At 37.4% G+C, this 23982-nt stretch overlaps 2 protein-coding genes across 3 annotated transcripts; one reads left to right on the top strand and one right to left on the bottom strand.

Annotated features, from left to right (window-relative positions):
• On the bottom strand, window positions 1-20685 carry LOC147218489 (DNA repair protein XRCC4-like). 2 transcript variants are annotated; one of them, XM_086174139.1, is made up of 8 exons: window positions 20391-20685; window positions 17253-17413; window positions 16304-16506; window positions 7868-8034; window positions 7181-7345; window positions 6046-6134; window positions 2800-2922; window positions 1-1494 (listed from the first exon to the last, which is right to left on the bottom strand). In XM_086174139.1, the coding sequence occupies exons 2-7, from the start codon at window positions 17389-17391 to the stop codon at window positions 2846-2848; spliced, it is 840 nt and encodes a 279-aa protein (XP_086030265.1). In that variant the 5' UTR covers window positions 17392-17413; window positions 20391-20685; the 3' UTR covers window positions 1-1494; window positions 2800-2845. The 2 variants fall into 2 exon arrangements, with proteins under 2 accessions (XP_086030265.1, XP_086030266.1); XM_086174140.1 differs by lacking the exons at window positions 16304-16506; window positions 17253-17413.
• On the top strand, window positions 20624-23772 carry tmem167a (transmembrane protein 167A). The gene is made up of 4 exons (XM_086174142.1): window positions 20624-20692; window positions 21749-21858; window positions 22809-22843; window positions 22944-23772. The coding sequence occupies exons 1-4, from the start codon at window positions 20690-20692 to the stop codon at window positions 23012-23014; spliced, it is 219 nt and encodes a 72-aa protein (XP_086030268.1). The 5' UTR covers window positions 20624-20689; the 3' UTR covers window positions 23015-23772.
• Window positions 23773-23982: the final 210 nt, after the last annotated feature.

Below are 23982 nucleotides of genomic sequence, written 5' to 3'. Positions count from 1 at the left end.
GATGATGATAAGCAGGTGAGTGAATCTTTAATTTCAAGGATCGTCACAAATATCAACACCCAATCCATTCAGCAACACAGATTGCAGCAACGCAATCCTATATAGACTATGTTTGCTCAGAAGGTGGTTGTAGTTAAGGTTTTGTGTTCAGAAGAATTAAAAAGTAAGTACAGTATCCTATAGTCGCAATGTAATAAACACCATTATTACATTTCAACACTGTACCACAGCATGAAGCTCCTGGTTCAATGCATTTATTTTCATCAGAAATAAAAGCAAGACCATAAAAATCAGTCATCATTTAAGTTTTCTTGTTACTGGGAAAAAAGTCAAAATAGCATCTCAGCTTATGTCATTTAAATAAAATATTCTTATATGATATGGAATCTTTTCCCATCTCAAAAGAAAAAGAAATCTGGCAACATCTTTATATATACTTTACATTTGTTAAATTCATTAAAAGAACATTCAAGTCACAAAAGCACTTATCATGCTGTTTGGTATTTTTTATACTGTTGAATTAAGCTGACATTATAAAAACTCTGATGAAATAAATATGTCACATGTAAAAACCTTTCTCAGAAAAAAAAATAGAATGCCCAATCTTCAAAAAAAAATCAGCTTGTTTGGCCTCTATTTGGAAAAAAATGGCATAGAAAATGTGTTTTCCGGGGATATCAGAAGTACAACCGCTGACAATGAAATAACCCTATTTTCACTCTCATCATCCATCGTAAAATGACATGCACTCATCTGTAAACAATCCTCAGACAACACCCTGAACATACCTTTATAAAATGCCATTTTGATGGAGTGTAACATTCCTATGAGGATTACTAAACTAGCAAGCATGTGTTGTGGGATTATCTTGGCAACCACCCGTTGTCTTAAGGAGATGTGTAGATATAATCGAAATCATAAAAGACAGGAGAGAGGTGCAGATGTCAAAGGTAGAATGGTCAGATAAAGACCCTGCGTAGGTCTCCATAGGTCCATTACTGTCAGAGAGAAGAAGCATTGCAATGACCTCCAGACCTAAAGCTGGTGGCAGGGGTACAGGAAAAGGTGTGGAGAAGACAGTGAGAGACAAAACAACCCTATTAACGCACTAAAAAACACACCCTAGGTTCTTTGGGCCACTGGACATCTACAAAATAAAGAGGAACGATCCCAACAAGAAAACAGGGGAATGGAAATTAGAATTTACAAAAATACTTGTTCAAAAAAAATAAATAAAACATACAAGGTTGATGTTTGTGATAAAAAAAGAGAGTTGATGCAAAACAAAAACGCAACAAAGGCAGTGGCTTTGTTGCTTTCTGGTGACACCCTGTTTTTTTGGGTGTTCTCCTTCTTCACTCTTGCACTGAGCCAAGGCTCTTGAGACAAATTCAAGCTAAGGGCAAAGTTGAACGCTTGTGAAATTGCTTCCACACTTCTGGTCCAGACGCTTGACCATGTTCTCCAGGGCATAAGCAGCAACACCATCAGTTCCTGGGGAAACACAGGAGGCAGTCAAGGCCTTCTTTATCACGTGACCGGTGACACATTTGAGCACACATGTCCGAGCAATGTGGGAAAAGGTGGTGTCATTTATTGTGTTTTGATTTATTGAAAGACCGAGTCTCTCAAGAGAGTTGGGGCAGGTAATTGTCACCACTAAAACAAAACAGATGGCAATGATGTTCCGGCTTTCGGAAAATTGCTTCCAAAACCTCGGAGGAAATCCAGGAGGGCCACCATGATCTGAGGTGGGGGTAAGCTGGTATAATCAGATTGTCATATTGCTGGTAATCTATCGGACACCAGAAATGCCTCAGATTTAATGCTTTGACAGATTTGTGATGAATTTAGGATGTCACATAATCAATGTGGAAGGCATGACAGAAAAAGGGGAAAGCACAAGTACAGAAAGATGAAAATTGGGTGCTGTATCTTATTTCCCAAATAAATCCAAATTTCCGGTCCGATTCTTTGGTCGTAGTAAATTGTGAAATGTGTTACAAGTTTGTTTAGAAAGAAAGAAAAAACAGATGCAACATACTTGTACTGGAGTACACGAACTAATCCTCTTATGCTGCTGAGGCTTTGTTGGACTAAAAGTTTGTATTGCTTGCCCAATGTACTTATTCATTTGCCAAAAAAAAAAAAAAAAAACACCACACAGAATCTCAGAGGGGATGTTATAAAATTCCTGATTTCATAGGGCGCATAATGCAAAAATTGGATGGTAATTAATGTCCAGGGGATGATGTATGATAACATGTAAAATATGAAAAATAATCACGGGACAACTGCTGGTCAAGGAGAATCTAATTCCTAATTAATCAAATTAATCTAACTGTACTTCCTGCGATAATCACAAAAAGCGAAAAAATACACCGACTAATACATAATAATTGCAACTACATTAAACTTGTAGTGAGAAACACATAGTACATTTTCACAAACTCCTAACATATCCATGAGCAGGTTAAGCGAGCATTCAGTCTCAAGCAGTTACATTTCAGTTCTACATTAAAATTATGGAGTTCAATTCCAAACAAAAGTTTCCAATAATGAAAATTGCCGACATGGTATATAATTGAGTAATCCTGAGAGGAGTGTACTGAGTTGCTGTCACTGCAAGTCAACATGACTTTTGTCCAAAGAAAAACTACCGCAGTACGTTTTTAAGGTAAGCTGTTCCTACTACTGGATGGTCTTAAATGTACTGATTTTCATACTCATTAATCAGATGAATGGTGTGGCAAAAATAGGTACAGTATAGAAAAAGGTAAGTGTGGTACGGTGATAAACCTGTGATTTCTAGCTCGGGAGCTTCTGAATTGAAGGTGTGAGGCGTTCAATGTTTTCTTCTGGGTGGTTCATACTCTTCATCAGTGTGGTCGAAAGAGATGCCATGGCACGTCAGATTACGACCTGCATAAAAAAAAAGGATATGCAGAAACCCAAATTTAACACTCATGAATAGATTAAATTGTAGCTTTATTATGCAGGCTGCAATGTGGTACTTGTATGAGCTGCAAATCACAAATCAGACTGTTTGAATCGGACACCATACTTAAATGCCTGTACACTGGTGTCTTGTGTACATTTTTTTTCTCCACTTAAATTATTTTAACAGATTCTTTATAAGTGTCATTTCTCACAAGTTTGTGACACTTGAGAAACATATTGCCTCTCTAAAGTTTAAGTAACCCCGAGCGACTCCAGTCCTGATGTTCCGTGACCTTTATCGGGATTTGAGATCTGGCATTCCACACAAGCTGGGTCAAACTAGGATGCAATCATTTCTATAGACTGACACACAAACACACCTGTTTGCCCTTTAACACTGCTGCTAGCCTAATCAGATTGAAAGATCCATAGATTGGTCAGTGTCTTTTAAATAAAAAGAAATTCTTCAAAGACTTCAGCTGCACTACCATAGATGCCAAGACATATTCATGAGTTATAAAAATTAAAGTTGCACTAAGTTCAGAGTGTCTTGCAGAAGCAGATCGATCACGGCTGGGCTAGAAGTTAATCAGAAAAGTTGTACTTTGTTAACCTCTATGACACCTCGTCACTCTACCTCTTTCTTTTCAGTCTCCTGCTACCCCATTTATTGCTTTTATCTCTTCCCCCTGCTGTGAGAAATTTTCTTCCAGTGGTGCCACTATCAGATGCTAAACCTGGAGGGAGTGTATCTTCTTTTGTCTCCATTTATGCACAGTCATTACTCTCTCTTATCAGGCCATGACGATATAAAAACAAAGCCTGAGGCAGAAGGGTTAACTGGGGCCAAGTATTTTAAAAGAGACATATGAAGTCCACCATGTCGATGAAATTCAGATACATTTCTGAATGTAAATAAGTAGATAGTAAATATATCTATCTGCTTTTGCGATGTTATTTGTGATCTGTGTTGAAATAAGGGCAAGGCCTGGAAATGACATAAAGTAACTGTGACAGAGCACTTGAATTCAACATGTTTACATGGCAGGTTCACTGGAGAGGAATTGCAGTTCTCACTGCTTACATTATAATGTTTCAAAGGTTTTATGGCACATATTCGCATGTTTATTACCCTCAAGAGTTTGGCTAAGGAAGTTTATCAGTTACTGGGGATACCAAACTAAGACAGCATGATGTAAACAAAAAGAGCAACAATGCATTCGAATAGTGTCTCGGCCATCATCATGAACATGGCTCTTGTTTCCAATACAGTGTTTTAGGCCAAGAGAGAAACGCCCAAAAACTGCTGGATAGCCGAATTAGTGTAAATATGAAAGTACACACCCTTACACACAATCTTGGAAATAAACCCATGTTGAAAAGCATAGAATTAAAAAATTGAGTACGGCCGCGGACATGGAGGGGCGGTTATCAAGGCGCTGCAATATCAGTGTATTGGTTTGGTGTTTCTACAACAAAGCATGTGCGCCAAGACCCAAAATGACCCCAGTCTGCAAGAGTGAGTATGAAGGGGAGGTGTGAGTGCACATCTGTGAGTGAAAGAGATCCATGTAACAGACCCTTGTGAAATCACTACAACATCACTGTGTTTTGCAACACTATTGAAGTACTGAGTTTGGCTCTGAATGCAAACACGGAGGGAGCACCCAGAGGGTAGTCCCAGCAGACACCAATACAGTAGAACAAGGGGGTATGACTCAGCAGATGTGACATCATGCCTAGGCTGCATGATGCATGAAGAGGGGACCACCTCACAGTCAGCCACATTGAGGGAATCATGGAAGACTTCTCTGGGTGGGTTTATGACTCACTGACAAGAGTTTCCCAGAATCCAGCTACCCAAGAGTGTATTTTCTGCTCGTGTGCGCTTTTAAGTTTGCATTTCGGCCTCCTGCTCACGTAATTTATTACATTCAACGGTCGGATCAGTTTGGGAGAGCTAAAATTTGAGTTTAACTCACAGTCTGCATCATTGCTGAGTCATGTCATGACCTATGACGTCACAAGGAGTAATGGGAATGAGAAAACATTTGCCACGTTCAATACTTGCACACCCTGCTCCACCAAGGCATGTCCTGTGCGTTAGTGGAATATTTGCACACCATGTATCAAAGTAAAGTGTGTTTAATAATAATTCCAGATTAGGTAGACACTAGGCCATTTATAGCGAGTGCGGATATACATTAATACAAGCTATGGCTTGTCCCTCGGGAAAAACAACAAAGTTGATACAAGAAGTAATCTAGGTGAACACAAAATGCACTTTATTGGACAACATGTATCGCTTATTGACTTTTAAAAAACATAACCATTATAATTAAACAATTTCCCAAGCATGGGCTCATCTCATGATGATCAAGTATACCTCATGAAAATACATCTCAGGTAACTGGCTTGACTATTAATCTAGCGACAGCTTGGTCTACTCTCTCATGAGATTCAGTAACTTTGTTGTTCGTGAATGTAAATCATATTAAACTGGGCAATATTGCTTATCTTCCAAGTCTGTTATTCTGAATATCTATAGTTTCATCCTATGTGGCTTAATTTGGACTGACAAGTTTTACAAAATCCTTACTTTCTCTCTAAGTGAAGAGCTTACACTCTTTACGTATGCTAGTATGTGGGAAAAATGGCATAATTGTCTATGTTGTTGTATGTATGAGGTGAGGCCTGATGCTGTGTATTCTTTAAAGTAGTATAATGTACCAATGGTACAATTTGCACAATTCTGTATAGTATTTCTAATACCTATATTAAATATATATATATATATTCACCCATTTATTTATTGATGTTTATAATTCATAATTTGATTACCAGTAATTTGATACTGCTACCCCATGTGCCCCCAAATTGCACCTTGGGGACAAATAACATTTTTTATGATTCTAACTGTTTCTGTAACAAACTAAGATAAATCCACTTGACTCCAATCATGGCAACTTCGGAAACAATCTGGCTGATTAATTTTCATAGCTAATATATATTATATGCTTTTATAATGTGGGAAAAGGTTTAAAAACTTAAAAAGTACAGGTTATTCAGTCATGGCAGCAACCATACATCGGATAAAATACAAACCTGTGATGAAAACAGTGGGTTCCAGGGACTGTACTGTCTCTTCTCTTTTTTCCTGCTCTCCATCCTCAGCTTGGATGATGTCCTTTTCACTAAAGAAAATAGGAGAGGGACAAAAAAACAAAAGGTTTTTCATTCAAATATTGGGTTAATGAGTTAATGAGTGCGACTGAATTTGTTTTGGAAAATAAAAAAAAAAACATTTTGTTTTCGTTCGAAAACAATGTTCAACAATGTGAATTACCATAAAAGATGGAGGAAAAGCAAAATATAGGAGTAGATTTCAATTTTTAAAGAGTTCAATCCAAGCATCTTATGCAACAAGGGCAATTCTGGAAATACTAAATTCTTCCAAAGGTTTTAGTCTATTTAACTTGTTTCTCAAAGCAATGAAAATGAGGTTACATTAGTAATTGGAAAGTGATTGCTATCCAGTGCATACTTTAATTTCCGGACTATAAGCCGCCACTTTTTTCACATGCTTTGAACACTTAAGACTGTGATGCAGCTAATTAATGTTTTTTTTTTTAGCTCACAAGCTTCGTGCCGCCAAAATATTTCACCTCATCACATCGGACCAATGAAATTACTGTGAAATTCTGAGGCTGTTCAGTTCCCATACTGAAGACACCAACTACAACGGTTTTAGTGCGCAGGAGGAAGATGAAGATAGGGATCAGCTGGAGTAGGACAAAGCAGGAATAGAAAATGGATGGATTGATTAACTTTCTCCTTGTGTCATTTATTATTAATCCTTTTGTCAGCCATGTTACAGGCACTCTTTGGAAAAAAAAGAATTTCCAGTATGTATTTGTGGATGTTACCAGTATGTTTTTAATTAAAAGTTTAAAAAAATGTAAAAATCTCATGTTACAATGTGGCCTATAGACCAGTGCGGCCTAAATATGTACACATGTAATTATTAGTTTTATTGTTTATTATTTTTAGCCGGTGCGGCTTATATTCAGGTGCGCTTATTAGTCTGGACCATAGGGTTTAAGAAAAGGGAAAAAAAATAGATATATGTTTGCCATTACATTAAAGGTGTTTGGAGACTTCTTCCTCACAACTATGACAAAAACACTCTGAAGTTCATTAACAAAAAGGTATTGAGAAGTCTTATAAGAAGCCTGCCAACCTTTCTTCCTTCTGCTCGTCTTCCAGCTCATCACCAGTCTGGTTGGGCTGCTGGCGACCATCCATCAAGCTTCTGATCATGGCCTTCTTCTCATGTAGCACGTTGGCAAAACGGGAGTAAAGATCCCGTTCCATCATCTCCTTATCCTGGACCACGCGACCAAGCCTGAAGGGAAGAATAGCATTGAGAGCAGATATGGATTTATGTGTATTACATTTTGTTATGGATTTCAAAAGCTGAGGATTCTTGTTTGTCTGACGTCTGAGATTAAGGCGTTGCAATGAATCACTGACATTGCCGGCCTGGTCTTTTCTCTCTGGCAGCTCTCCATAAATGGATCAAATAAATATATGGTTACAATTTGATTCTAAAATTGTATTCTTAAAATATGAAGAATCTGATGTACAATTGTTATTTCAGTATTTCAATTCAAGAATAGGGTATAAGATAATATAATGGTTCATTTAATATATCCAAAGACAAGTTCACAACATGGGTGTAACCCTAAATACTCTCAGATGGGTAACAAGTAATGAAGTCATACTGGTTGATGTTGAGTGTTAGAACAGAGTGAGCAACAAAAGCAAAACAAGTTTGCTCGCAAGAAAACAACACAGTAGCTGAATGAATATCTGTGTATACCACATTTCAACTTGGCACAACATTTTTCATTCTTTTCAACCTTACTCTCTGAGTATGTTCTGGTGCTCTTCTTTTAGCTGTTGGTTCTCCTCCACCAGCAAATGTTTTTTCTTCTCCAGATTGGTGCTGTGTTTAAGGGACTCACCAATCATCTCTTGAATCAACTGTAAGGAGTCTGGAGCTTGCTGAAGCTCCACAGAACCCAAATGCACCTGGAGAGTTAGTTGGTGAAAAAGGTGATATGGTGAGAACCATTAACAAATGATACAATACAAATACAAATGATACAATACAATACAATACAATACAATACAATATAAATGATACAATTCAAAGTTGATTCAAAGTTGAAAATAAAGCATATTTTTAGGGTATGTGGTTTATTGAAGCAATTGTGCAGGGTCCTCATATCAACTATACTACAGTATATCATACCTGTCTGTATATCACTGAAATATAATACTGTCATTTAGAGCAGTTTTCAAAATTTGTGTGAAGTTACAGCGAAGTTATTCATCACTGGCACCTCAGTGGCAGCCCCAGAAGCTCAGCAATAGGAAGGTGCAACAAACCATTACGTCACAATTTCTTTGAAGTGTGAAACTATGTGATGATGAGGTTTTTATCATCTTTTCGGGAGAAATACAGAATGATATCCTGGTAACCAATAAACTCTGAAAGAGAACAGAATCCTTCTTTTTCTGTTCTTCTGCTTCTTGTCTGTGACACTTTGAATGACAATGAGGTTTCTGGAACAATCTTTAAAAACTTAATTTAGATTTTTTTGACATTAAATCCCAGAGCACGGCTGTGGCAATGCACTATGCAGACAAAAACATACCATGACACATTTTTTCCATCTTGCCCTTAAACTGAAATTAATGAATAAGTTAGTAATCTATCTAAATGTGCAGCAACTGTTATTGCAGATAAGGCTGAATCACAGAATCATTATGACCCAGAAAGTCATTTCAAGCAAGTGCATAACCTTTGTTTGATTGTAGCCTTGGAGTACAAATCTCCCTTGTTCTGAAAAGTTACGACTTCCTTCATGCAAATACACATTAAGGTGCTGCTTGCAATGCAGTGAGAAGACAGAAGGTTATAGGGTGCTAAATCTTAAGTGGACTATGTCAAGGTCATAGAGCCACTGTAATAAAGCCATCATCTTCAAAAGCTACCATAAAATACTTGTCATTTTTTGTCAGAGCTGATGTTGTTCTGGCAGGTCACACAGCTGTTTTTCCTTCACTTGGCGAACAAGAGCAGGTTGCAATAACTGTACATTTCACTTCAAATTGCTCTTATGGGTTTAAATACTCTCCTCATCACACATCACTCTGATGCATTATCATGATTCAGGAAGAAATATTGAATCAAGAGAAGGAAATGGAACGTATACAATGATCATGGCAGCTCAAATATGTCCTTTCATTGTGATTTTCTTCACAATACAAAGCAGGTCATGTGTGCAATAATTTCAAGTGGCTACAACCGGTCTTGTGAATGAAAATGGGCAAAAATGATACAAAAATTAATAGGTGAAAAGTAAAAGTGATACAATACAGGCTGCTCTAAGGAGAAAAATCTCAGGCAAAGAGATTCAATTTATTATTTTGACATATCCTATTAGCAATAAAAGACACATAATTGTTTGCAAACCTATTTTGCAGTACTTGTAAATGCCACATACTTATTGGTCATCTTCTTACAGCGCTCCATGCTGCAGCTACCTGACTAAATGCTTGCAGTACTTTCAGAGGGAAGTCATTTGGCAGAAATGTCACAAAAGAAAAATGAAAATGTGAAGGCCCTGCATGCTGAATACGCTAATTGTTCCAAAGCTTCAACATCCACTTTTGTTTTGTTTTCATTTCCACTTTGATTTCCATACCTCACTTTTGATAAGTATTGATACTGAGGTTAGGTAGAATTTTGTTGCATATCCCAAATCCACAAATAAAAATTACCCCAGGCTTGCAATCTGCACAAGGTAAGACAGCTTGCCTCCTTCATTCCTTGACATGAATTGGCAAAATTGAGCTACCCTCTCTTATCTTATTATTGTCCTCGTTGCTGTATTTTATGAAAACAAGCTGTAGAAAAGCACACAACACAAAAAAGCAATATACCTAAACCAGTCAACGATAAAAATGATGACTAATGACCGGTAAAGTAATTAACATTTGTTATTTTGTCATTACATGAGGAGTCTCCAGTTTGCAGCGGTCTGCACCTTCCTAAAGTGGTCCAAAGACAGAAAACCACTGACTCAGTAAAGGGTCACGTGCAGCCTAATGGTCAATTGTGCATGGGAAGGAAAGGCCCATCCATGTGTTTTGGTCAAACAGAACAATCACAATTCCTTAAACTGAAGAAAAAAAAATAGTGACTGTTCTTGTATCCACACAGTGCAATGCATTAGGGCTGAAAGGTGACACACCAGTCAGGTTGTCCATCTGTCCACCACTAAAAGTACCTACTGTGGGCACATAGAATTTCCTAAAGGCAGTGGCCTCTCAGCATGATAATGCTTCCGCGTTACAAAAACAGGACAGGATTGGTTTATCAAGTCAAGCATCTGCAAGATGATCTGCTGCTAAAAGATTGGTGCCAAAGCGGGACCTACATAATGTTTGACAGGTGGCTAATCGGTGTTTAAACTGTGTTTTTTTTTTGTTTTTTTTTTATGTATCCAGCAGTATAGACAGACATTTGTGTATTGTAAAGGGACGGCCTTTTACAATGCTTTTCAAATTTTGGAGAGGTCTCAATGCTATGAACACATAAACTCCACACACCAGCATAAGTTATCTCTAACTTACTGTGTTTTATGAAAGCTGGTATCTTGAAGATACAAATGTGACCAAGCAATATGGTAAACATAAAATCTAAGGTTTAGATAAAAACTACTTTCTGAACCGACGAGAACACATTCCAGAAAGAGGCAAATGTTTGGAAAAAAATAAATAAATAAATAAAATGGCACTCTTTATTTTCTTGAGCTGCATGTTCCCTCACGAGAATGAGATAAAGTTAAAGGTCAGCTACAGACTAGTGCTAGTCACTGCCAAGATGTGGGAGGTCAGTCTTCGGTTTGTAGTACAGGTCCAATGCTATATTGTTCTCTTTATTAAATTTTAGATTTAAACAAAACAATGCAGTATATAGAAATCATAAACTTAGGTTATAAGATGTTACTTTAGCCTGAATCTACAATATTTTGATATATTCTACCTCAAGGATAAGATAGCATAGGGCACACTTTCCTGGATGTCTTGGATGGTCTTGATAATAAATACATTTTCATTACTGAACATGTACACAAATAACTGCATATCTATGAACTATATCTGTACTTCAGATTTTGAATATTGCATGATATGGCAATCAGACTATCACGATATATTTGTCAAGCATCAAAAAGTGGAGCAATGTGTGTGGTCCAACTGTTTGTTTGTGTGTGCGCGCGCGCGCGTGTGTGTGTGTGTATGCGTGTGTGTGTGGGTTTCCAGACAGCAATGGTGACCATAAGGTCATCCACATGGAGAAAGAAGGAAGTAGGTGTAGAAAACAAGGCCAACAGAAAGCAGTCCCAGTAAAAACAACTCCGCAGCACACCGTGGGCAACACACACACAAAGCTGTCCTTATTATAACATCAGCACACTGCTGGAGATTGAACCCACCATTTGCAACCAAGGGTCAAATAACATTCTGCCTGTTATCCCATTCCCAGTAATCAATAAAGATAGGTTGTCTTGGCTGCAAAGATAACCAATTCCTCTACTAACAAGTAAACCAGTCCCAAAGTTGAATTTCCATATTTTTTTTTACTACAAAATAAATATAAATTTCAAAAATAAATTCAGACAGTACTGAATCTGTAATAAAATACCCCTTTTCTCTATCTTAAAACAACTCTTGTCCAAGGGAAGTAGGAAAGTGAGTGGGTGAGAATGATGACAAAGACACAGTATTCAAGGGTGGGCAAAGGTTGTCATTTTGGAAAGTGTGGGTATCAAGCAGACTTGGTCTGTTCTATCAAATCTGGATGCTTGTGTGCCGAGGCGTAAGGCCAGATAAAGAGCAGGAAGTGGGGGCGGGGGATAGTGGCAAGTCTGTCCACACAATGTTCCCACATTTATTGTGCATGCTGTTGCAAAGTAATAAACAAGGAACAGAGACTTCATTTCAAAAGATCAAACTAGGTGAAAAATTGCAAAAGATAGTACATTTTAGGTAGCATCGGTTAAATAGAGTCCATGTTTCTGAGAAAAAGAAAAGAAATTATAAACAAAAATAAACAGAGTAACGATCTGCTAAGAGCAGACGAGGGTTGTTCTGCAGGCAGTACAGTATTGGGGAAATTTGACTACTATATTTAACCCATTGCGATGAACCAGAAGCAGCAGAAAGCCACTTAGCAGTCCCTGGGCAGCAGTTGTGGGATCTTACTCAACAGTACATAGACAGGCAAGAAGAAATTTAGGAATTAAACCAGAATATTAGCTTTCAAGATGACTGTTCTTACCGCCCGTGGGGCTTGCATTGTTGATTATATTCTTGCTAAAATAATAGCTGATATGTCCGTAAAATCTCACAAAAAGGTGAAAAAAGTAATTGTTTATAAAGGCCAGAATTGAAGACACCAGTGTCTAAAAACCAAAGCCAAAAAAATGTCAAAATGGTAAACAAGCAAGTTTCTATTAATACACATGGTCTTCAATAAAATATCTCAATTCTGAATAACTTGGAAAAAAAGAAGAAAATTTATTTAACAAATGTAATAAATAAATAAACAGGGGGCAATAATAGGCCTGTTAATAACTGACAATAAGGCAAATTCAACACTGTTTCTGTCACATGCAAATTAAGGAAACATGCTTACCTGTACATTAAACTCTTTCTTTCGTGTTGACAATGATAGTTTGTATAGGATATATAAATAGGATTGTGGCACTAAGACTAGCATCATGTACAGTATGTAATTGGGATCAATGACTTTGGGCTACTTTAAAACCAGTTAGAAAATGTATATCTGAGAAATATGAACGCAGGATTAAGAATTCTAATTATTTTTTTCAATGTATGGTACTTTGTCAGCAGTTATAACTGTATGAAATGAGCTAAATCAACTCTGAAACAAAGTTCTTGATGGGAAACATTGTATTTGCTCTGAGAATTGGTAAAATGTTTTTTCCCCCCACCAATGACAGACAGGTATCTAAAAAGACAATAAAGAGGAAAATGACCTAACAATGTCAAACACCTGCTTAGTATTAGTTTAGTAGCAATCAAAGAAATTACATTTGTCATTACATCGTCTAGGGTCATATTCATAAAATATTAATGTCAGGTTAAGGTCACCACCTGTTTTGTCTCGACTCTTAACCTGCCCTTCTTCTATTCCTAAAGGAAACATGTCTAATTTCTGGTAATTTCTGTACCCTTAAATTATCTGGCTGGGAAAATATGTTCCACTTTTTAACCTCTGACATGTTTGAGGGAAGGTAAATGAGGGAGACCACAGAAAGAGAGAAGTCAAGAAGCAGGTGTTAACAAGACAGGTAATTTGCACTCTACGCAAAATGTCCGCTTGGATTCTTACATTTGTGTCTACCACACACATCCTCCTCACGGTGATGACTAGAGGCAGCAACAATGTGGGTATGGATGAAAATGTTAAAAGCCAAACAGAATAAGCCACAACCAGATATTTTGTCTCATCTCATTTGGACAGCTACAATGTGGTGTGTAAAATACACCTCATCTAAACAAAAAAGAATTCTTGATTAAAAAATATAGGTGTTAAACAGGATTGATTTTAAAGGGCCAGTGTGTTGGATCTTATGACATCTAGTGGGAAAACTCCCTATTACACTTTGCCACACCTCTCCTACAGTGGCCTACAGTGGCTTGCAGGTTCAGGTCCAATCCAGTAAAGACCCATCCATTTAGCAAACTTGAATGATCAAACTTATCACTGCACTTCACCGGCACCCACAAATTCTCTGTCACTTGCGAGAGGTTTCACACAAATGCTGGCGCATTTACAAAATTTGTCTATGAACAGTCAAAATATTTTGAAGGCCTGCTTGGCAGACAGGTCATCAGTGATTATAAATTTTATTAGTTTTCATGTTTCTACTGAAATTTCATGTTCTTGGTTACTGCTTTAACAAACTTCCTGCTAATTTGTCAAGTGAATTTTTGAAATTCAAATCGTTGCTTCCGTCACTTGTGTTACAATGCTTGCATCTGTCAACATGCCCAGAGCTCTTTATGAGTGTTCTTTTTCACTAAATATTGACACAAAAAAGGTTTGCTTATTGTTGTTTTTTATTTTTCAAATTTATTTGTTGAGTTTTCACCTAGAATGTTAGCCACGTGAAAAATTTGAGGTAACTTGAAAATCCAACAGTCGCTTTCATGATTCACGGTCCTACATGAGTAGGCTCACTAATGTACTTGGCCTACAAAGACAAAAAAAGGATGGGGGCTGAACAAAGTAAAGTAAAACCTCCAATAAACTGCTGTATAAAATTGAAAGATTGGAACAGCTCTGACCATAAATCATGGTTTAATGGACCCTACAGTGTTCCTCACGACTTGGCTTTCTCCTGTTGGTCTCCTCAGACTACACAACCATCCCAGGACCCTTATGACCTAAATCCCTAAGGCAAAAGCATCCTCTCACTTGTGGGAAAAATAACACCACAATTCTTTGAACGGGCTTTAGGGCAAACCTGTAATTCACTCTGAAATGTGTAAGAACCGCCAAGGCTCAAAATTTGGTGCCAGTCTCTGTCTATGAGCATTATTGTTGCAGGAATTTGAAAGAGATGCGCTTTCAGATGAAGATTCCATTCCACACACAATGGAAGCTAAACCCCCTTGCTTTTTAATTTCTTTAAACTGATAACGTTTTTCCACCAAAAATGTAAATTTAGACAAGAATCTCTTACTTTTGCAACAGCGAGTAACAAACTCATTGGCATCTATTGGTGGCTTTGTCCACGATGGCCTAAAGGCAGACACTTTTCTCTAATTCAGCAATAATAAAGAGACAATAAAGCTTATCTTCTTAATAGCCCACTGTAAAAATAAAAAGAAAAAAAAACACTTCCTTTCTATTGACTTGTGCGTCTTTACACGCATTTATCCTCGGGGAGCACCAAAACACATAAAGTCTGCGACTTTGAGGTGAACCACTGATTCACATTTGATTACATTTTGAATTTGATCTTGTAACTCTCTGTTCCCTTTAAACTTCCCTTCTCCACTTAACCATTTATCAATGACCAAATATTTATCATATTTGGTGGAGCTGTTATAATACTTTTTAGTGTGTGACAAGATTTGAAGTGGAATTCAAGTAGCATCTGTTTTTTATCAATCTGAATCTATATGTATGTAATGTAACCGCACGGTGAGTTAATGGTAAAAATATTTGCAATTATGTAATAATAGAATGAATCCACTTACTAATTAACAAATTAAGATAGCATAAGGTCGCACTTCTGAACGATGTCAACTTTTGAGCAGGATTTGAAACAAGTGGCTATTATATCTTGATCAACTTTTTTAAAAGATGGGCTGGTCTTTCATATTGGGCGTTTAACTGTATTTAACCCAAAAAGCTTTTCATTATTCCTGAGGGTCATGTATCTAAGACAAAATAAATTTTTGGAGGGTTTCAAGAAGAACCGTTATTCTCAGTGCCATGTGGTGGTCCCATGAGAGAGCGTGTGTGTTTGTTGAATGCAAAAGTAGACATGGGTGTTGATAACCCTTGGAAATCAAGTCCTTAAGATTAAATGTAGTTAGATTTTCTCAACCTTATCTCATGCTTCCATTGGACCTTCAAGTCCCACTTCCAGCATGCAATGAAATCATTGTTTTTCTACTTTGGACACATCAAAGAGGGGGCACAGGGACTGGACTGGTCACCAATCCAAACAACCCACATATAGAAACATATATCCATCCCCCTTTATATTTGCCTCTGTAGATGATTTAGAGTGTTCAGTGGAACTGCTGCAGGTTTTGGGACAAGCTGACAAAGGACAAGTACCAAACCAAGCAAAGGGAGAACATGCAACCTCCACAGAGACAGGCAAGATGTAAGAACTGCCATGATATTCTTCAATGATAACAATGCTTGTCAGGCAAATTTCAGTCACTTTTCAAAACTGATTTTGCTTTACGTACTGTTTTTAAGGACCAGACCTTTTCTGTTATTTACAAAACCCCAAACCTAAATCTGCAATGGTACAGATCTAGAACCAGACTCCACATATACTCTATTTCCTTATACATGTCCCTTTATCAGGTTTCAGTTTTGTTTGACCTTTGCATATGATTTCCAGCCGACAGCCAATGGGCTTGGAAAACTAAAGAAAAATTTTATTTTCTTTGCAAACTCTGACTAAGCTAGTAGTCTGACGACAATACAAAGGATCCTAATGTTTTTGCTCACCAAGTTGTTATCACAAATTTTGTGATATGAGAGATGACAGTTGTCTGGTGAGAGCTGGAAAGAGTACATCTCTGTGTCGCCTGCTCTCCATCCCCCTTCGCTTTCCTGTTCACTGCCAATTAGTGCTTGACGGAGATCCTTGACATAGCTCCCTTTTGATAACCCAGTGTTACTGGCTTCTCTTGTCACATCGTCATCCAAAACTAGACAAAAAAAATGATTACATTTTCACATTTTCTTTAATGCATTCCTCAGTCATATACCTGAAATAAATTAGAAAGAGAGCAAGGAGATGACAGTAGACTGCAGAACAAAATTGTAAACAAGAATTATCTCGTAATGCACAAACACATGCAAAAGCAGATTTGAAAGAAGCATGCAGAAAAACAAAGGTGAATGTCATCAGCTGTTACACAGCTGCTCACCAAGGGGTTGAGAGTCCCAATTAACACATCAAACACAGACACAGATGACCGAAAAGCCTGCACATAGCTGTCACAACCCCAATCTCTGCCTGTCAGCTCTGCAGATGGACAGCGGTAGAAAACTAAGAAGCAGTTGTGTTCCAGGTGTCCCTCCAGAGAGGATGTACTCATGCACATACATATATGATATACACACTAAACAAAGACCTGCACAAAGACAGGCCTTGTATAGCTTAATCAACATCATACACCTGTAAGGTGCAGCACAGAAATGAATAGGGATGTAGAAAATAGGCCTTTTGTTTTCCTTGTGTGTCAAGGACTAACAGTTACAACATTATAAGAACCAATTCAGTCAGGTGCTTGCTCAGTTAAGAAAGTCTTCTGACTGGTAGAGAGAGCGTGACAAGCTAAAATGTGTGGCTATCCAGATGCGAGAATACATTCAAAATACCATATCAAATCACAATTTGGAATGGTCTTGTACCAAAACTCAATCATGTCTCTTTGCTTCAGTGTAATACCTTTTCCAATCCATGCAGTGCTGCCATCAGAAAGAATTAATGTGATGCCTGCACCCAGTTCTATGGGCCAGACTACTCGCAGAAAATATGGGGTCCCTGGATCAGTCGTTACAGTGATTTGTCTGACTGGACCATTCATTTCTTGGGTATCACCTTCAAGCCTGTGGTAAGCCAAAGAGAAAAAGTCAAATAGTCTTTTCAAGCTATATGATTCACTTTTCTTACACAAATACATTATAATCGCATCTGCCTATTATCTAGGCCTGCTGTGAAGTCACTTGAAGGGCAGAGGCCATTAATGAAATCAGAACTCATTTTAGTATTGGTTGTATCTCTCAGTTGCATCATTTTGCCTCATTGTTGTTCTTCTAAGACTTTGTAATAAAAGACGATTCATACTCAATGTTCACTGGGAGTCTCGCGGAGTCAGTGAAACCACATGGAGATTAACAAGTTCTGGCAAGCTTTTATGTAGGAGTGTGGGCTCCCTGACCACAGTCAAGAACTAACATGTTGTGAAAGATAAATGGAAAATAGATTTAGTCCATTATCTTTTTGTCAATGCTAACATTTATCAAAATGTGTAAATATGTACATTTTCTTTTTTCAGAGTCAATTCTTCACACGATGTCTTATGAACTGCTGTTAAAAGACTATTCATCTTTGGAAACATCCACTAAAGGATGTGTTGGGCCTATTTGATGTGGCTGACTGATGGGGAAATTGGTTCAAAAAACCATTAAAACAAAATGTGACAGGTTAGAGAAACACACAATAAAGAGGAAAGACCCCGTGCAGTCTCATGTAACATTTGAATAGATATAAACTAGGACAAACTCCAGATCATTAGTTGTTTCAATTATTTTTTAAGAGATTTGACAGTGACCAGTTCACAATACAACAATCAAAGCTAGGCCTTCCTCATGTACCAACATTAAACATGTCAAGAGGAGTACAGAGCAAGCCTTTCTGTTAATGTCACCTTGCCCTTTGTCTATTGTGGGACTGATAGAATAAATCCAGTACTTAAGTCTAATGCTACAAAAAAGCATATAGTTACCAGAGCAACTGCACAGGAGGTTGCTCTAAGCATGGCAGTGGTATATTTGAAATAACTCCTTGTCCTTTAGTTTAGGTCTTTTCATTTTTTTTTTTTCTATGAAGTAGAAACTTTTACTTGATAACAGATTTCAAGGCCAAAACTTGTGATTATTTATCTACATGACGTGAGGGGTGACTTGGACATCATCCGTACGTAAGTACAGGGCAAAGATTTGTAGATGGAGAGAAAATGACAGCTTAATTGGTAGTTAGCCAAGTTGAACATGTTTGAAAAATGAAAATGAGCCCCTTTAGACATGTTACCGTGAGTTATGACAAAATGGCGCTCTTTTGTATATTCTTGTTGCATAAATGGTGACAGCAACTCAGCTGACACACAAAGACATACCATCGCATGTGTACATGTAAAAGAACCTTGAAACAGATTAAAGTTGACCCTTTGTATGCTTCAAGAAGGGGCGTGACTAGATGAAGGGGATGAACAAAATGAGGGAGATGAAGGGTTCAACTTTAACCTCATAAAGTGAGTCCAACTACTCATTAGTTACTGTAACATCTGGTGTGCAGGGGCAATGACCCTGTGGTAATGACAGAAGGACACTCCAATGAAATAAACTGCACTGTCTGTTAGGAATGGAAAACGGCACAAAGCCCCAAAGTCCATTCCCTGGTTTCCTGTTTCTATCTGTTAAGTTCTACCATTAGCCCACATAATCAATGGGTGTTTAAATCATTATCAGTAGCTCCATCACTTGATAGGCACTATCACTACTTTGACCAGTTCTCTCCTTTTCTGTGTCTTACTATACGTTTAACTTGTCATTTCTGTCTTAATCCTACTTTAATAGGCAAAGGTGCCTGTCAAATGGACTGATAATTAGGCCAGCCATCATAGTACCCTCTCACAGGACTTTCTCTACATGGTTTCTTACATACAAATGTATTTACGAAAGGAAAAAATGCTTGTCAAAATGGTCTGATGTATGGATTAGCTGAAAACAGGTTAGAAAAATGACAGTAATATAAAAATGGATAACACTAATACTGCTTTCCTTCCAGTTTACAAAGGAACATGACATAGTTTTGATAAGGTACTGGGTTCAGGCCATGCTCTGTCAGTATTAGATTCCCTTACATATATACATTTTCCAAGATAAGTTAAGAAATTATAAGAATATTTCCACATTTCTAAGCAATAGTAACAGGAGATTAGTGAGGAGTATGACCATTTCTCACTGCAGCAAATTATCACTGGAAACTTAATATTCCTCATCCAGAAAATGAACATTGTACCTGAAAACTAAATCTACACAATAACGTCAGTTTTAATGACAGTTTCACCTAAATTAAAACAAATACTTAATTTTACTACATAATTAGCTAATTATATGAACAATAGAAACTTCATCACTGTGGTTACCTGCAAATAAAAACAAATTATCAACATGCTGGAACGAATATCATAGAGTAGCAACTTCCTGCACAATCATTAACACGAAAGTGAATGTAACACACCTGTGCATTAACATGTGATTTTCAACTGCACCAAAACGTGCTTTGGTCAAAAGCACAACTCTGTCAGAAATCCGAAAGATTTTTTGTAGAACTATATGACGTGGTCTCAATATAACCAAGGACAGAAAAAAAACACTTTTGACATTTGCAGAAATCCGTAACCAGGGCCACCCAGATGTGACTCTAAATGCATGGAATGATGCTCAAGTCATCGCCACATTAGTGATGTTTGATACATTCAGAAAATATAATAATAATAATAATTATAATTATTATTATCATTGCACTATTGTTATTATTATCATCATCATTGTCCTTGCATTTACAGTACTGTCACTTGTTCTTGCAACTTCCGGGTTCTGTTTTAAAAATATATTTAATCATATATTCAATATGTTTGTTACCTCTGTCATAGCAAATCAACGACACATAAACTCATGATAATTTTATATACTATTGATTCGGATTATTGTCATACTGCCCGAGAACACGGTGAAGAGTCACCGACTCTCGTCGGTCACTTCAATGTATATTGAATATCATCACATCGGTGATACTCACTGTATCTTTGGTGCGAGTAAAACGCTTAGCAAGTTTGTTCTCTACAGACTTGCGGCAATGTATTGAAAAAACTACTCCGATGTCCAAGACGACTGATTTGTGATACAAACTATCACTCGTTTACTTTTAGTATCAGCTATTGGAGGCGAATCACCGTCGTCTTTCAACTTTTCCACATTAGCCAATCAGCAAACCGGTTCGAACGCCGTGCGCGTTACGTTACGTTTGCGTGTGTTTTTTCACCCGATACGTAAATTCCAAGGAGCAGGAAGTGTGATGTGGCTTTGACTTCCTTCAAAATGGTGAGCTTGTTATTAATAAACTAAAGTGCTCTTTCTGTCTTATATTAGCATTTGTGTATAACGTATTGCCCCCTGACTTTATCTCCCGTCGTGAATACAGTGAGGGTAATGTATATATATCCTGTCGCAGTACACAGGCTAACCGAGTGAACCCAAGTAGCGTTGGCTAGCTAAGATATGCGATCTGTTTAGCGGCTGTAAGAGTTCGCGGTAGCTGTATTTTTACTTTTTTGTCAGAAGCACGCTCTGCAGATTGACATTATCTTGTGTGAACGTGAGATTTTAAATCAAGACGTTTATACGACTAGATAAACGAGTCCAATCGCCTGCAAAGCACCGTTTAGTGTGCCACGTCGCTGCACGCTGTATTCTCTATCACCAGGCATTTGTATCATTGCAAGGCTGTCACTTGTAATCCCCGCCAATATTGGAAGGACTAAATAGGTTTTATCGGTCATCTGCAAATACAAACGGCTAGTAAAATCATCAATTGAAAATATATGGTTTTGATAAATCCATTGCGAACACAGCCATATACACCCCATAGTGTTTCTTTCAAGTATCACTCTAGTAGCCTATCTCATTTGCGTCACTACCGCAAAGGTTCATGGGTCTGTTTTGTTAAGTTTCAAATGCCTTGTGTTCTAATAATGTTTCTTTTCTTATGAATCACCAAAGTATAAAACACAAGTGTAGAGAATTATGACAAATACACTAATTTGTCATTTTGTATTTATTTTATATCATGGCATTGTTTTAGAGAAAAGCTTTTAAACAGGCTGCCTTCAAGAAGTGTTCCAAGAAAGATGCAAGACCAGTGAATTTAGGTTGCCTTCAGGCTTGAGAAATTTACTTTGAAAGTAATAATGTGGTTAATTTTGTAAAATAAAATACTGCAGTTTATTATTAAGGCTGATACAGATAAACTTATTTCAAGTTTTTTTTGTTGTATTCATAGCGGTGAATTAGGGACAGTTACTTTATAAGTAACTGGTGGTATTTCTGCAATAGATCATTTTTACAAGTTTTTCTTTCTTATCTCTCACCAATTCGCAGTCCGCCATTTTCAACTTCCAGTCACTGCTAACAGTGATTCTTCTTCTGATCTGTACCTGTGCCTACATCAGAGCTCTGGCACCCAGCCTGCTGGACAAGAACAAGACTGGGTATGATTCTTTTAAGATGCTTACCAAAATATTCATCTTTGATATGCCTCCAAAATATCATCTCGCTTACCTGGAAAAGACTCACTGTAAACTGCACAGGCAATTGTGGTATTCATTGCCTCCAATTAAGAGGCTTAGGGGTTTAATTCTATATCATATTTTCTAGTATGCTAGCCTAGTTGGCTCTGTGAAGAAATAATTGTATTAGAGATAACTGTGCATTTTAGTTCAATATTTGAACATTAGTATCTGTAAATTCACTGCCCTCATTAATTGAGTGTAGATACTCTTAATTGTTAGTATTTCATTGAGTAATTATTGTTTAAGAAAGTTATATATTAAAACACATATGATTTGGTTCTCTTAGATGTACGAATCATATTCACAAACAATCCCTTGGGCGAGTTGCTGTCACACACCGATTTGAGTAACACATGAGCAATTCTGTGTTGATTTAGTGACACATTGCAGGTGATGTTACGCAATATTTGGAAGAGGAATGAAATTTTGGAGAAATGACCCAAGTCTAATAACCACCTTTTGCAGATATAGTTTGCAGTATTGACATTATGAAGATTGTATTCTGAAATTCATTCAGTTGACATTTGGGCATAACTTATACATTCACGGACAACCAGGCACTTGGGAAAAGTAACCTGGTACTCCACATGACCGCCTCAGCTGTTACTGAGAGAAAACAATTACTTATTTCCTTCACTTTCTGTTGTGCATATTCTATCCATGGAAATGTTACAACCACTTGATTTTTAATAGTAAGAGTATATCTTGCAGTCATTTGTATGTTTATCAACCGCTGCCTCCCTTACTGTTTTGATGAAAAAAAAGCAACCAAAAAGAGAAGGATGTTTGACTTTACGTACCGAAATAGTGAATAAAACAGCCTTATTCCAGCTTGTAATTCTTTGGGGGGAAATATTTGTATCTTTCAGACTTCTTGGAATTTTCTGGAAATGTGCCAGAATAGGTACGTCCCAAAATACTCGGTCAAATAAAGTTGTATTTTAATTTTACGAAACTTGCATAATGGTTTGTTTCCCTCTCCTTCTGTTTCTGCACCCTTTTAGGTGAGCGGAAGAGTCCCTGGGTGGCATGTTGCTGTGTCATCATGGCTTTTAGTATATTATTTCTACAGTAGCACTCCAAAAACCTGAAATGGAAACAATGGGGAAAGTGAACAGATATGAAGACACAGACCATACAACCTAGAAGCACAACAAGAGCCCCAGTGGCCGTCTTTGATCCTGTAAAAACAGGGCCCTATCACCACTCGCTGTAACCGCAGAGGGAGAAAATGTGACTGTGTAGGAGGATGGGTGAGGAGACAGGCCCCGTGTACCGACGGACTTTGAAGTCCATCCTTGCTGATGTTTATGGAGAATGTTTAGTATGGATTTGTGAGTTTTGGGGCGCTAATAGCCTCTTACGAAAAAAATGACGTCTTGGGAACAAGTGATGTTTGTCCAATCGTTTCAGACAATTGCTTTTTGGATTGAATCAATGTTTGAAATTCTCCACAGAACAACTCATAAATGTAATTGTATGAATGGACACCTAGACTCTTCTCACCTCTCGCTTTGTAAATGTGCAAAGTTTGTTGTTTGCACCATGATGCGGTCATCATATTACTAAACAAACAAGGTTCTGTCATGCCTCTTTAGCTATCATATTTCTCAGATAGCTACTTTTTTTAAACCCTGTCAGTTTACCCGCTATTTATTAAATAACCCTTTTTTTGGAACTCTGCTTTGAGGAGCTAATTTTGTCATTTGTACTCAGCCACTTTCATTACCTAATGCTGTGGACACCCAATTTGTTGTTTGTAATGCCAAACTGTAATATGAAGTTAATACTGCCTTCAAGCACACAAAATACAAGTTGATGAAAACCTGTGAATATTTTTGTCAATTCTCGTAACCAAAGATACAAACATATATTGTGCATAGAGAGGGCTTTGGGTAATGACCTTGAGACTTTCTCCATTAGCTCGACAACATAACACACAAGATGGCATAGTGGCAGAGTAATGCAGCTGTCATGTAGTCTGCCTAACATTCAAAAGTCAAATTTATATCTTAAGTGTACTGATTTTCATTTCATTTCATT

The sequence above is a fragment of the Fistularia commersonii genome, chromosome 26 (assembly GCF_037954325.1).
Source record: "Fistularia commersonii isolate RoL2024-O1a breed Wild chromosome 26, RoL_Fcom_v1.0, whole genome shotgun sequence".
Lineage (NCBI taxonomy): Eukaryota > Metazoa > Chordata > Actinopteri > Syngnathiformes > Fistulariidae > Fistularia > Fistularia commersonii.
Note: the sequence above shows the minus strand (reverse complement) of the source record. Positions and strands in the feature narration are given on the sequence as shown.

What these genes read in the sequence shown, in the direction of transcription:
- LOC147218489 (XM_086174139.1), bottom strand. Translation starts at nt 17,391, where the DNA reads ATGAATGGTCCAGTCAGACAAATCACTGTAACGACTGATCCAGGGACC. An exon ending in CACTGCATGGATTGGAAAAG is followed by an intron (nt 16,507 to 17,252) that starts GTATTACACTGA and finishes TTTTTTGTCTAG; the next exon opens with TTTTGGATGACGATGTGACA. An exon ending in AAATTTGTGATAACAACTTG is followed by an intron (nt 8,035 to 16,303) that starts GTGAGCAAAAAC and finishes CTAACTCTCCAG; the next exon opens with GTGCATTTGGGTTCTGTGGA.
- tmem167a (XM_086174142.1), top strand. An exon ending in CTGGACAAGAACAAGACTGG is followed by an intron (nt 21,859 to 22,808) that starts GTATGATTCTTT and finishes TGTATCTTTCAG; the next exon opens with ACTTCTTGGAATTTTCTGGA. An exon ending in CTGGAAATGTGCCAGAATAG is followed by an intron (nt 22,844 to 22,943) that starts GTACGTCCCAAA and finishes GCACCCTTTTAG; the next exon opens with GTGAGCGGAAGAGTCCCTGG.